General features: G+C 54.1%; 5 protein-coding genes across 5 annotated transcripts; 2 read left to right on the plus strand and 3 right to left on the minus strand.

Moving 5' to 3' along the window:
- Window positions 1–506: 506 nt before the first annotated feature.
- On the minus strand, window positions 507–2,339 carry J4E93_006795 (uncharacterized protein; the record flags this gene model as incomplete). Its single annotated transcript, XM_049344705.1, has 5 exons — window positions 507–1,801; window positions 1,850–1,975; window positions 2,071–2,121; window positions 2,184–2,196; window positions 2,250–2,339. The coding sequence occupies 5 exons, from the start codon at window positions 2,337–2,339 to the stop codon at window positions 507–509; spliced, it is 1,575 nt and encodes a 524-aa protein (XP_049198359.1).
- A 416-nt stretch (window positions 2,340–2,755) lies between these two features.
- J4E93_006796 (uncharacterized protein) lies at window positions 2,756–5,602 on the plus strand (the record flags this gene model as incomplete). The annotated part of the gene is given in 2 exon segments (XM_049344706.1): window positions 2,756–2,770; window positions 2,783–5,602. The coding sequence occupies 2 exon segments, from the start codon at window positions 2,756–2,758 to the stop codon at window positions 5,600–5,602; spliced, it is 2,835 nt and encodes a 944-aa protein (XP_049198360.1).
- Window positions 5,603–8,624: 3,022 nt separating this feature from the next.
- Window positions 8,625–10,498, plus strand: J4E93_006797 (uncharacterized protein; the record flags this gene model as incomplete). Its single annotated transcript, XM_049344707.1, has 2 exons — window positions 8,625–9,594; window positions 9,645–10,498. The coding sequence occupies 2 exons, from the start codon at window positions 8,625–8,627 to the stop codon at window positions 10,496–10,498; spliced, it is 1,824 nt and encodes a 607-aa protein (XP_049198361.1).
- A 1,113-nt stretch (window positions 10,499–11,611) lies between these two features.
- J4E93_006798 (uncharacterized protein) lies at window positions 11,612–11,870 on the minus strand (the record flags this gene model as incomplete). The annotated part of the gene is made up of 2 exons (XM_049344708.1): window positions 11,612–11,757; window positions 11,822–11,870. 2 exons carry the CDS (start codon window positions 11,868–11,870, stop codon window positions 11,612–11,614), a joined length of 195 nt encoding a protein of 64 aa, XP_049198362.1.
- A 1,132-nt stretch (window positions 11,871–13,002) lies between these two features.
- Window positions 13,003–13,587, minus strand: J4E93_006799 (uncharacterized protein; the record flags this gene model as incomplete). The annotated part of the gene is made up of 1 exon (XM_049344709.1): window positions 13,003–13,587. One exon carries the CDS (start codon window positions 13,585–13,587, stop codon window positions 13,003–13,005), a length of 585 nt encoding a protein of 194 aa, XP_049198363.1.
- Between the last annotated feature and the right edge of the window lie 179 nt (window positions 13,588–13,766).

Consider the following 13,766-nt stretch of genomic DNA (forward strand, 5'->3'; position numbering starts at 1 on the left):
GTACAAGACCTCAACAAAATCATCTCTTCACTCCAGTCCGACAAAATAAACCTCCGCCACCAACTCCTACAACACCAAATCCAAAACGGACAAACCATCTCTGAGCTGAGAGCTGAGAAAATGGAGTTGAGCCAACAGATTCAGGTTCTCCAGGCGCAGCTCCAAACACAAGATTGGACAAGGATTTCGGAGCTGAGGGAAGAGGTGGAAGGGTTACGGGGGGAGCTGAGGGAACGCGATGGGAAGATTGTGGGGCTAGAGGAGAAGTATGATCGTCTTGCTCGAGATTGGCGCGTCAAGTGGTGGTGCCTGATACGCGGCGGTGCGCGTTCGGGGAAGTAGAGGGAGGCGTATGTGTTCAAGGGCGATTTATAGCTAGGGTGGAAGTCAGGGAATGGAATCTTGTTGTATCTAGTCTATCTCTATTCTTCAACCAACATGTCAACAGTCTATACCGCCACTACCCTCATTTCTCCTCAACCTGTATTCACCCTTCGCACAACAAACTACTCATACCCCGCTGGTTCAACCTTCACCGGAAAAGCCGGCTCATCCAACCGACTCGCACAAGCCGCCTTCCAATTTTTCGGCGTATACTTATCCACAATAGCCTTGAACGCGTCCAGTGTGCAGAAACTGGTATCCCCGTCTAGATGCTTGCCCGGTGCTTTGCAACCCGGTATCTCCATGACTTTGTCGTTGTAACGGAGACGGACGTAGTAGTCGTTTAGTTGGTCGCGCTGTGCGGTGGTGAGATCGGTGATGGGCTTGCGGGCTATGCCTTCGGGGGTGAGGCTGGAGTCTGAAGTGGTTTTTGTGCTGCCGAAAAGGGAGGACCACCAGCTTTGGCTTTTGAGAGCGGGGTTTTGCTCTGTGGGGGCGACGGGAGGGTTTGTGATGGAGGTGGGGTTTCGCTTGCGAAACATTTCGACGGCGATGTGCGAGGTGAATGGGGGCCATTTCTCGCCGTTGAAGGCACCCAGTGACGTGAGTACGCCGGCCAGGGTAGTATCGTGGCATCCTGACATGGCGAAGCGGATGTTGGTTTCGCCGCCTCGTCCTTTGCCTAGTTTTCCGTCTACGCCGCCGACTTCGACTATGCCGGAGTTGCCGTTGCGCTCGACGCTGCCGACCATTCGGGAGGTGATGTCGCCCATTAGGCCGCCGATGCCGAGCATACGGTACTCGGAGGACTCGGTGTAACCTGCGTACCATTCCTCGACCGCGATCTTATCGATGATGGCACGGGCTTTGGAGTCGTAGAACTCTTTTGGCAGCTTGGTTTCCGGACCGTGTGCGTCGGTGGCGTTGAGGGTGTCCATGATACCGGAAAGCCTGGGGTGAGAATCCACGGCTACTTTCTGCTCTCCCGGCATCCATTTCGAAAGCACCTTGGTGAGGTAGCGCATGTCATCGGTGTCGTTCCAACGCTCAGCTGCACGTTGCGCGAATGCTCGGCTCAGTTGAGCGAAACGTCGACAGCTTGCATCGTTGGGGAAGAGCGTTTCATCAGCCGGGGTTCGGGTGATGATTGTTGGTGGAGGGAAGTCAGCAGTTCGTGCGGATGGTGGATAGAAGCCCCAGAAGGCCTGTTGAAGAGATTCTAGAGCGCGTGGAATAGGCGTTGCGCGTAGATAGATCATGTCACTATCGGAGATGAGCTCGGGCATGAACTTAAGCTGGTTGACATAGAGATGGCGGAGGCGCTCTCCTAGGGCTAGAGTGGTTTCACGGCCCTTATCCGTGAGTTCACCGGGTTGACATATGGCATCAAATTCGCCTTTAGGTCCTGATGCGATGACTAGTTCTTGTTAGTGGGCCCTCCGGGGTAAATGAGCGAATATGGTACCGGGCCCATCATCCATGCCAAAAGTCTCGAGACGACGGCGATATTTCAGCTGATCCCATTTCGAAAAGTCCTTGGTGTTCAGTATTATACTGGTAAGTTGTCGGGCGGAGTTGCAGTAGGGCCAATCTTCTTGAGTTAGAAACCCCTCAGTCAGCTCGTGAGAGGTGTCTTACAAGGTGGAAGTCCAGTCTGGTGATGTTAACAATGGCATTGTAATGCACGGACTAGGATGCCTACATTTTGGAATCGAGGAGACACAGGGCTTCTTTCGCCTTTGTGTAGACGTCAGTATCCAAGCTTGCCAACATATCGGTAACGCGTTGCCGCAACTCACCGTGACGAAGTAACTAGCATCTCAGTTAGTGGTGGCACGAAAAGAAGCTATGAAATTGGTGCTCACAATCTGTACGAGCTGCAATTCAAGCTCTTTCGGATAAAGCTTATCGAGCTCCTCCTGCGAATAGAACTGCCGCGGGATCAGGGTCGTCATCGTATGTTTTATCAATCACACTGAGGCTCGGAGATGACAAGAATTCTAGTATTAAAGCTCTTTCGCTATGAAGAGCATGAACAATGAGGTTGTGATGGCATGAGAGGTTTCTGGAGGAAGCCCGCAGTCACGTGGAGCGTGTGGACGTCATGGCGTCCCATTGGTCGGAGGTATTCCGCACAACATCGCGACGCCTGCACGCGATTTGTGGCTGCACGCATTTCTGTACAACAATTCACTAGGGACGGGTTCTTGACTTGACTGGGATTCTCTGAGTGGATAGCAACGCGCAGATGAGGGATTGAAAAGCGATTGCAGGTGTGCAAACTCCTACGCCAAAAGGTTTCGATCTCACCAGCTGACCATCGTCGCCAGCGTTCACACCCCTCCACCCTCCTCAGGCTCGCCACAGCATTATGCTAAGCGCATACGTATGTCGACAGTGCCGGACACGCCTGGCCCGACGAATTGCCCCCGTGCGAAGCCCTCAATGGCAACCTAGAGCCACGATCGTTTCGCTGGCCGGCCGAAAGCCACACGATGCCGCCGAACCGCCAAATGAAGAAGCATCTACGCAAAATAGAGATGAGGAAGATGGCGCCCAGGAAACGAATCGCAACGGGCCAAATATACGATTTACGAGCGCACGCAACGGGCAACCACCCGGCAGCCAACAACCACTTGGCCGATACTCCAGACACATCTATAACGAGACGAACCCGGGCTCAACGTTCGCTGGTGGTGAGGAGAAACCTGCATACGTCGATGCAGTACAGAACGGATTGTCTGGACTGGGCACAGCTTTTGCTGATCCAGTGCTCGACGCTCTCCGCTACGGCAAGATCAATGGAGCCTGGAAGGCGTTTGAGAGCATCTATACTTCACGCGACTGCAAAGCCTTGACGGAGCCAACAGATCGCGATGCGCAGCTGTTGAGTGAAGACCGGGTATTTGCGAAACTCCTCAGAGCCGTCTCGAGTACCTTTTGTGCAGCCAGCCCGGGTTTGAAGGTCACACCAACTGCAGTACTTCTCAAATATGCGCAGCTTGGCATTGCTCGGAAAGAGTACTGGGTCAGGCCAACGATAGGTTATTTAACGTATGAAATCATACGTGCTGTGAACTCTTCATCTGGATCGGCAAGAGACATTCCTTCACTAGTCACGGAGCTGCTGTCTGTATGGCGACTCTTCTTCCAATGCATGGGGCCAGGGAGCGGTACCATAGATTCTGTCAGTACTGAATGGCACTTGCCACCTGTCGACGCAATTCCGGATATGCTTGATCAGAGACAGTTTAACATGCGCTTGCAAGGCTACATTCCCAACTATGTCGCTAGTCCTGCCTTGGCTTTCTGTGCTGTTTATTTCTACGGTATTTCGGACGCACTGGACCCAAAAACACAAAAGGAGGCCGCTCCCTTTCTAGCCTTCCTTAGACAGCTACTTGCCGGCTCATTTGTAGACTCAGTATTGAAACACACAGAAACGCCGGACTTCAGAAAACTACCAGAAGATGTCCAGGTCACGATCATGGAGGAAATCAATGACGCTCCACGAAAAGCCCTAGTAGCTCTTGGAAAAGCCGGAGACACCCTTGGTCCAGATAATACAGGCGACGAGTACACCAACTTGGAAGCATTCTACATGACCAGAATAGGGCGTGCTGTGTCAAGCAAAGGCTCGGCAGCCACGCTGGACAGCATGTGGCGGGAGACTGAGAAAACATACGCCACGCTGGACAAGACTATACCCCCCGCTATATACAACGCCTTTCTTTCTGGGTACATGACTGTACTCAGCCCACAGCGCTCCGTCGAGGTCTGGAACCACATGATCGCTCACAAGGTCGAGCCAAATATGCACTCCTGGGTTGCACTCTTGGAAGGCTGCGCAAAGGCAAGGGATCTCGATGGCCTCAACGCAATGTGGCAGCGCATGCTGAGGACTGGTCTAGAGCCAAGCAACTATGCTTGGACCGCCCGTATCAACGGCTTGATGTCTCTAAAACAGGTCAATGAAGCCTTTGCCGCTCTGGACGATATGGGCAAACGCTGGGTCGCAGCTGAGCACGCTCTCGCCAACTCTCAGAAGCAGACCAAAGGACAAAAGGGTCCCAAGAAGGTCCAATCTTCCAGCAAAGCAGTGAACCCATGCACAAAGCCTTCTATCGAGGTCATCAACGGCGCCATATCCGCCATTGTACAAAACCGTAGCGAGAGAATGCACCACCAGAAGAAAGTAGAGTTAGTACAAAAACTACTCACCTGGTCTCGGAACTTCCAAATCAAGCCCGACGCCATCACATACAACTCTCTCGTGCAGCTCTACCTTCGAGCAGGCGACAGGAGCACCGCCTTCAAGATCCTCGCACAGATGGAAAAAGACGGACTGGAGGGCGACGCAGCCACACACACGATGCTCATCAGCGCCGCCTTCGACAACCAAGTCTTCGACAACCTCACCTCCACCCAACAAACCGAACGCATCCTCAAGATCCTAAACGACCTCGAAGCCAACGGCCTCAAAATGAACGACTACATTTACGCCACAGCCATCGACCGGCTCCTCAAAAAATACTCCAATTTCCACGCCATGCGCGCCGTCATGGAACACATGACAAGCCGCAAATTCGTCCCCAGTGTACATGTCTACACGTCGCTTATAACACACTACTTCCAGTCTGACCCCCCCAACATCGCCGGCGTCGACGACATCGTCCTCCGCCTCTTCAGCGCACCGCGCATGCCCAGCGACCGCGTCCTCTTCGACCGCTTGCTAGAGGGCTATGCTTCCTTTGGTGAGGTGGGCAAGATGATGAGCGTGCTCACGCGCATGTCAAAGAAACAAAACTTGCCTGGTTGGGGCGCCATGGCCGCTGTTGTGCGTGCGTTGGCCCAGGATGGCGATTACGAGCGTGCGCGCGCCATTGTGAGGGATGTTGCGCGTGGTGAGGGTGTAGCTCGTGGGGGTATCATGGGGGATCGGAAGGGAGAGGCGTTTTTCGTAAGGACGATTCGCGAGTTGGGGTTGGCGGGGGAGATGGATGGGGAGTTTATGGGGGGTGAGGGGAGGGGTGTGGGGGACTTTGAGGGGGGTATGATGGGCCAGCAACAGCAGCAGCAGTATCAGCAGCCGCCGGTCATGGAGTATAGTCACGATGGCACGACCACTGGACTTGAGCGCGAGCCTGGTAGCGTGGATGAGGAGGATGTTCATGGCTTCCTTCGGGATGAGCCTGAGCAGGGGGAGAAGAGGATATAGAAAGCCCCGGATGCTACGTACAATGATGTATCAATGACACTTTGCCGACCATTATCCTCTTCCCTCTTTGTCGAGGTTGCAATGGCCCAGCACCAATATGTTCTCTGAAGAAAATGGACTACAGCTTGCTATACGCTACGTCGTTGGAATTGACTTCAGTCACTTGCCACTCATGGCATCGGTTGGCGACTATGTCTACCAGTCGCCAGTCCAAGCTAATCCCACTCCTCAGGCTCGCATGATTCAAGAGAGCGATTAGGTTTACAAGTGAGGCCCTCATAGTAGATGGCTATCACTGTTCACGATAGCGCCTTATGCGAAACGCATTACTTCATATCCTCACGACGGTCGCCTCCAGCTCAGCCCTGCTCCAACATCGTCTTTCCCTGAAATGCGTACAGTGCAACAAGCTCACCCAAGACCAGCGATCATGGGGAAACCAAGTGAGGCTTGCACGGAGCTGCGAGTTGTCAAAACCTACGGCACGGCAAGAGCATCGACCGCCAGTTCAAAGACGACACGAGACGCGCGTCGCGTCAAAGCCGTCTCGAAGCCCTTTCACGTCTAGTAGGGAGTAGCAGCGCTTCCAGTGATGGGAAAGTAATGTGGCATGACTGGATTTCGGGGTCGAAGACCGTGAAACAGCAGTGTGTGTGTTCTGTGGCTCGATGGGTAAGAGTTCAGCCAGATGATGGGTCAGGGTCTGAGGGTTCTGGACACTAGACCCCTTTTACGGTTTGAGGCGGGCCGATTAGCGGTCGCCAATGTCTTTCCGTGGTTTATGCGTCAGGGTCGCTGTGAGAGACGGGCTGAGACGGAATGGAGCGGTTGTGGATAATGGCATGATGGTCTGTTTGACTCCGACGCTGGTGCACAGCGGCCGGGGCGGAAGGGCGGCTTGCGGTTCGCTGGGTATAGGGAATAGAACGTGCGACTAGATTGCTGCGGCCTCTGGACCATGACATTGAGTGATTAGGAGGTTCTGGATGCAAGAAAGTGTGTCTCTGTGTACGCGGCCTTTGAAGAGGGGTACAGAGAGCGCCAAAGATAGTGCACAGAGATGTGTTGGCAGGGACGATCTTTCAAGTCTGCAGTTGGATGCTTCTGAAGTTCGATGGCTGTAGTAAGTCTATGGTAAGTGTATAAGGCCGGCCAAGTGATTGTCAGCCTGCCAATGCTACGCATGACAAAGACAAGTAGGCATGGCCTTGTCCTGGAGACCGGTGTAAGCCCGCGTGTAGTACTGTCACCCAGTCTTCAGCTGCATCAATTGCAATTGTCTCTCCCAATTTGATGTTGGAAATTTCCTCTGCGTGCTGATGACGCGTCCCATGTTCAGCCTTGCTCCAGTGCGAAAATTGTGCAACTGCTGGAGAAGGCGCAGTCAACATTCCCACGAGGTCCCATGAGGTTGGCCGATAATCGGTATCGTGTAAACTGACGCTATCTCGCACTGCGATGCGGATCTGATAGGTAGGGCTTATCCTCATCTTAGCATGGGTTGCTGGCTACGCTGGAGGGATGAGCTGGTTTTCATTGGGCGGCAGGACCCGCGCGGGCATGAAGCAGTGACAGCTGTGACGTCTTAAGTCGTTGTTGACTCAAGACGAGTGTTTCAAGATTCAAAGGTCTCATGGCCAGTGGAATCGGGGAAGCTGGTCGGGTCAAGTCACTCCATGGCACTGGGACGGAGATTGCCGGACTAAAGACCGACTCCGCTCAGAGGACGGGACCATGTAGATCAGAATTTGCGGCTGGCGCTGACAGACTTGACAGGTGAGCTCGCAAAGCTGCCATAATGCGGCAGATGTGGATATGGACTTGTCGCTGCACTGGGCGCGGCAGGTTGTCCGGAGAGGCGTTCACGCTGACCGTCGGCGTGGACGCCAGATGGCCTTGATGGCTGGTGGTGCTGCGGAATGTGAGCAAGTGCTGCGCCAGACGTACGTATACGACGGCTTTGTCATGTGCAGGCGTTGCATAGTAAGATGCTGAGGTCTAGAGTTGGCATCTAGACTCAGGCTCGTTTGCACTTGCTGTGCTGGTTGGCATGCAACCGAAATGGGCGCCCGCGCCACCAAGCCGGTAGATTGTGGCTCAATGGCTGCACGGCATGGAAGTTATTCGCGCAGGAGAGAGAAAAGACGCCTGAGTGGACGAATAGCAGCGGGGTTCGCAAGCGTGCCCAGAACGGTGCAGTATGACAGCACAGCCTCAGTGGTGGTGCAGCAGGGCAGGCGGTGATTCGCCTGTCCAACTTTCGGGCTCGGCGAGTATGCGCCGACGGTGCATCAAGTGCGTATGCCTAGCTGCACGAGAGTATACGGAGACTCCCCAGCTGTGTGCCATGGCCTTGGATGTTGTTGAAGGACCCGGGTTGATTGTACGGTTGATAGAAATAACAGCTGTGACGTCAGAGGCTGGAACCGTGGAAGGACCGCGGAGGGGCAAAAGAGAGCCGAGAATTAGCATTATGCTGATATTGTGTCTAGTGTACTAAGAATGGTGAAGCCGACGAGATGACCCGGCGCTCAGGAGAGAGGAAGAGCCGAAGTTTGCTGGGCGGAGGCAGTGATCGGCGGACGAGCGAGCCAACCGGGTTGGGCCTGCTTCCTTCTATTTCGAGAAGGGGGACTCCGCCTCAGTCTGAAACGGCAAGGGCGAGGGCCCCAGCAAAGAAGCCGCCGTCGCCCATCCTCGCCCTCGCTCTGCCTCTCTTCCACCAGACTCGCATCCGACAATTGCACTCTGCATCAACATCAACAACACCAACTTCTACCACCACAACACTCGCTCTATCACCGCAACAAACGTGCTCGCAGGAGGCGCGGATCCATCGGCACAGCCACACTTCCGGCAGAACCGGCCCAGCGTCGAGCTGACGACGACTTTCCAGCAGGCTAACCGCTCCTGTCACGCACCCAGTGCCCGCAACACAACACCCCAAGACTGCCGCTTGCCTGCCTAAGGACCGCTCAAACACGATCAGCGACTCCCCAGCAGTCGAACAAACAATAGCGACATGGCTACCGCCGTCCAGCCTGCCATGACCATGGCCCCCTTCAACGGCCACCCGAACCAATGCGTCGACCCCAATGAGTTCTTCGACTTTGGCCAGATGCCCTCGCCCACCCAGCCTGCCACTCTGAAGCGGGAGTCCAGTGCGACGTCGACTATGGCCAGTCCCACCAGCACAAACATCGACGACGACCTCCAGACCCCCGCAAAGCCCAGCCACGAGTACGAGCGCTTCAAGCAGCAAACCGGCCTGCCTACCAACTCCCTTCCCGGCCTTAACCCCGGCTACAACACGGGCTTCCCCATGTTCTCGTCCACTGGCTTGGACGAGATGGCTATGATGGGCGGCGACTCCATGATGGACGGCGCCTGGAACAACGGCCTGCCCATGGACGTTGGGATGAACATGGGCGTCGACTACCGCCAGAACAGCTTCGTCTTCAACGAGGCCGCGCAAGACGACTTCGTCGACCCCAGCGCCATCACACAAGAGGAGGTCACCAACGTCAGGGTCTGGCCCGGTATGCATCAACAGCAGGCTGCCATGGCTAAGGCGCAGGCGCAGGCCCAGCAGCAGCGCGCACAACAGTTGGCCCACCAGAAGCAACAGCAGGCCCTCCAGCAACAGCAACAACAACAGCAGCAGCAGGCGCAACAACAGCAACAGAACCGCATGGCCTCCACCAGCTCGGCCAGCCGCAAGACCTCGAGCCCGCTCAGCGACGCCCACACCGAGGAGATGATCACCCGCGTCGTCGCACAGATCCGGGCCGACAGCCAGAACGCGTCTGCCAACATGGCCAACGACAACCAGGGCCTCCTCCCCCACATCATCCGCGCCAAGAAGGACGAAGAGGACATGGACGAGGACGAGAGGCTGCTTGCGTCCGAGGAGGGCAAGAAGCTCAGCTCCAAGGAGCGCCGCCAGCTCCGTAACAAGGTCTCTGCTCGCGCTTTCCGCTCGAGAAGGAAGGGTAAGCTACCATGACCCCACTACATGTGCAACATCAACTGACACAGCCAGAATACATTGGCCAGCTCGAAGGCGAGGTTGCCATGAAGGTCAACGAGGCCAACGAACTCCGCTCCCAGAACCGCCTCCTCATGGAGGAGAACGCCCGCTCGCGCGCTTTCATCGAGCGTCTGCTCCGCCACCAGGCCTTCACTCCCTTCCTCGAGGAGCTGTCTCGCGACGAGTCGCTCCAAGCCAAGGCCCCCATGACCTCCATGCCATCGACCTCAGCACCCGTCGCAGCTGCTCCTGCCCCCGCTCAGTTCCAGCAACAACAGCAGTTCAACGGCATGTCGCAAGCCGAGAACACCCACGTTGGTATGACCATGGTCCCCGAGCCCCAACTCGACTTTGCTATGCTCAACCTGAACACCAACAATGGTAACAACTGGGGTGCTAACAACGGCTTCAACTTCCAGCAACCAGTTGCTTTCGCCGTCACTGAGCTGCCTGAGGGTCCCACCAACCCCCTCGACATCGAGGCCATGTCTGGCAAGGGATACAGCGCTATCCTGAACGCCGAAGACGACTCGTCGGTTGAGGAGGTCAAGGCTGACTACCCCGTCATCGAGCGCCCCGTCCAATCTGAGCCCACCGCACCCGCTGCCGCCGATGAGACCGAGGAGGTAGATGCCGAGTACGACCTATACTACTCTTCGTCCGCTCCTTCCACCACTGTCGCTGCACCGCTTGAGGACCACGAGGCGCTCTTCGCCAACCCCGAGAAGGCCTTCGCACACTACTCGCTAGTCATCTCAGACGAAGCGAACGAGGCACTTCTAGCAGAGCGTCTGGCGAGGAAAATTGCTGCCATGAGCCCCGCCATGCAAAGATTAGCCGACATCACATCGTCGTTTGACTTATAGCCGATGACTTTACAATTTGTCCCTTCTGATCTTTCCTTCTCAAACACTGCAGCGATTTTTGTTTTCATAGACTGTCCTACATGATTGTACGATTCCCTTTGTTTGATCATATATATCCAAGTCGGCTGTTCCGACGTGCGACTTGGGTTTCAGCCGCAATCAGCGAGTAGGCCTTCTTTTGCTTTCCTTTGTTCTTTCGGTACTGCGCGATGGGTTGTCATGCGTACCTTGATCCTGTTTTGGATGGGCGTTCAACGGGCAATGGGTTTTCTTGTAGATATATTCTGACCCCAAGGTCTGTTGGGGGCCGATGAAGTAGTCGGAACTGGGGTTACGTAGAGGGGGATGTGGGGATTGAATATAGTGATGAAGTTATTTCGTGTCCCACATGCTTCATTGTGAAGACTTCCTCGTACCATTGTCGCCTACTGACATTCCATCCATCCATCCGCCCGGTCCCAAACCTTCTTACCCCCCACGCCGCCTCTGCCCTACGCTCTTTACCCAGATTAACCACCCGAACCCTCCGTCCTCCTCCCCCGTATCTGCACCCTGCCCCAATGCACGTCAACCCTGCATACCGATATCGCGTCCCGACAACCGTTTTTAATATAACATTTCCGTGTCACACGTCCACATTCCACATTCCACATCGCACATTCCTCATCCTCCAACACAATGTTGTAAAACACGAGGGGCGCATGCGCCGGGTACTATCATTGACTCCCGTTGCGTATACTGGGGATAGTGTTATAGGGTTTCATCCTGGGGGTATAGTAGAGATTGTATGGGTGAATTGCAGGGATGGTGGTGGTGGAGGGGAGATAGTGGAGGGGAGAGGAGAGATGGGGTGGGGGTAGGATGTTGCGAGGGTGGTCGGGCGGATGGCGAGGCACGGTAATGTATATGCGGAGAAGTGGGTGCATGATTTCCAAGGTTCCAAGGTTGTGTTGAAGACGTTAGAAAGAGAAGTATCACACTGTCCAGGTGGATACGCATACGTTGAACTTGATGAATTAATATATGCCTTGGACTTGTATCCAGCATCCATAACGCCTATTACCCCTAGTATGCAACCACTGGAATCGTCATTTCTTCTTCTCCCCCTCTCGTTTACTTCTTCTCCATATCCGCTAGAGTCATACCCCCGCTCAATGCGTTCCTTGCTCGTGCATGTTGGTCTTGCCAGCGGGTTCGTGCGCCGTCGACGGCTGCGCCTTCTTTTGCTGCGACGATTGTTGTGTAGGTTATGCCGAATGCTGGGGTGGTGTGTTAGATTCATGTTGGATGTGATGGAGAGAGAGAGAGAGATAGAAGACTTACCTAGGAAGGCTGCGAAAGAGGGGAGGTAGGATCTTGGTACTGCTGGCATTTTGGCCGTGTTGGTCGGTATGTGTTGTATGTTGCTGACTTGTTGGCTTGCTTTGTCGGCTTGGTTGATGATTGGTAAGATAAAAAAGATTGCCGACTGCTTGTATGCAAGACGCTTATTGTGTGTGCGGTATGAGGTGTTGAAGGCTGATGGAGCTGTATAGCTGAAGATGGATGTGACTGGATGTAGATGATGAACACTAACGGAGGAAACCCATTTACCTTATATCTATCACGGTTCCTTGAAGCAATACTCACGGTGTCGGTGCCTACCGACGATACCATTCCTCAATTCACACAGGTCCATCGCGTGATCCCATGATACCAATATGAAGGCATGCGCCTCACACCAACACGCGAAAACTCCAAACCAGTTCCTGAGATCGCGAGACACGACAGACAATCCGCAAAACCATTGGTCGAAATCACCGAATATACGATCAAATCGTCTGATACGCCTCAATAATCCACAACGAAAGAGTTTTGGTGGCGAGACATGTACAGCGAGAACACCGTGTTCGGGCGTTGCCGGGATGCGTGTGGGGTGACCGTTAACGAGGGTCGTACGATAGTAGGGCGACCGCTCAGCCGGGTTTGTGCGCATGGTGGGTACGTAAACCTGCTTTAGTTAGCTGCGCTTTACGATTTTGGGGTTGCTGTTTATAGTGATGGGGTCGCGATTGCTTGTAGGGGGATTGGGCGGTAGAGGGAGAAAGAGGATGGGGGGCTAGTGCTGTCGAGGCAATGACGAATTAGGTCACTTTTGGGTATTGGAGCATCAATGTGCTGCATCCTCAAGCCTTTAAGTTGATCTAGTTCGAGATACATGGTTGATAAAGGCGGTATTTGGACGTCTTGCGAGGCAATTATCAATGCTTCGACATGAGCAATTTCCACAGCCTCGTTTCAATTATACGCACAAACAGACGATAAATATTTTTGGAAGGCTTTCTGAATCTACAACACTTGTTTTTATGTTGATACCAAGAAACCCGATATAGGTTTCTCTACTAGAACATCCTCGGTGCGCGGTTCATCACACTGCAATCAGGTAGCGATGCTTTAACTATTTGTAACTTCGAACTAGCCACCTCTTCTTCTGTGACATGATCTCCTGTAAAGTCATGAAGCTGCTAGATCTGCTTTAACTTTCCAAAGTGCTTGCCTTCCTCCCAGTTGCGTTGCCACTCCCTCTCCGTCATGCCCTTACCGAACTGACAAGTCCACCTCTTACCAAGCCCAAACTCCTTTTGGTATTGCTCGAAGTGGAGTCGATACTCATCGCTGATTGTTTTCTCACTCATGTCTGCTGTCAGCTTGGGCCGGATTGTGATATTGACGGGGTCGTAGCCAAAATCGTACGACCATCCGATGTCCACAACGCACTCGTAGAATATGCGTATATAATCTCTCATGAGCCGCAAGTTTCGGGCAGTCTGTCCAGGTACATCGCCAAGCTCAAGAGCTATCTCGACTTCTAGCCTCGAGCCAGTTGCCGTCATACTGTGATGTAGAGCCTGAGGCGGGACTTCGGGCACATCCTGATTGTCGGGGCCACTTTGGCGACTAGGACTATAGCGCTTAATGCGTATTGCCCAGGGCTCGTGTTGAAAGTCAGGTGAAGTATAACGCGATATAACGTTGAGGACCGTGTGGCACAAGTCTCCCGCATCGGCGAAGATACGAAGTGGTTGGCCATCTAATCTTGACCCTAGCATGGCAGAGACTTCGTGGAATGTTTGGCGACAGGTAGTGAGTAGTGCCATGCAAGGGATGCGTTCCAAGACTAGGGTGAAGGGTGTGATGGATGGCCTATTTGGTTTTTGCACCGTGTAGCGACGGGTCTCGGCAGGGAAAAGGTCGTATATTTCCAGGCGGATGTCCTTGGGTAGATCGA

Source organism: Alternaria ventricosa, assembly GCF_023758065.1.
Source record: "Alternaria ventricosa strain BMP 2768 chromosome Unknown scaffold_11, whole genome shotgun sequence".
Classification (NCBI taxonomy): Eukaryota; Fungi; Ascomycota; class Dothideomycetes; order Pleosporales; family Pleosporaceae; genus Alternaria; species Alternaria ventricosa.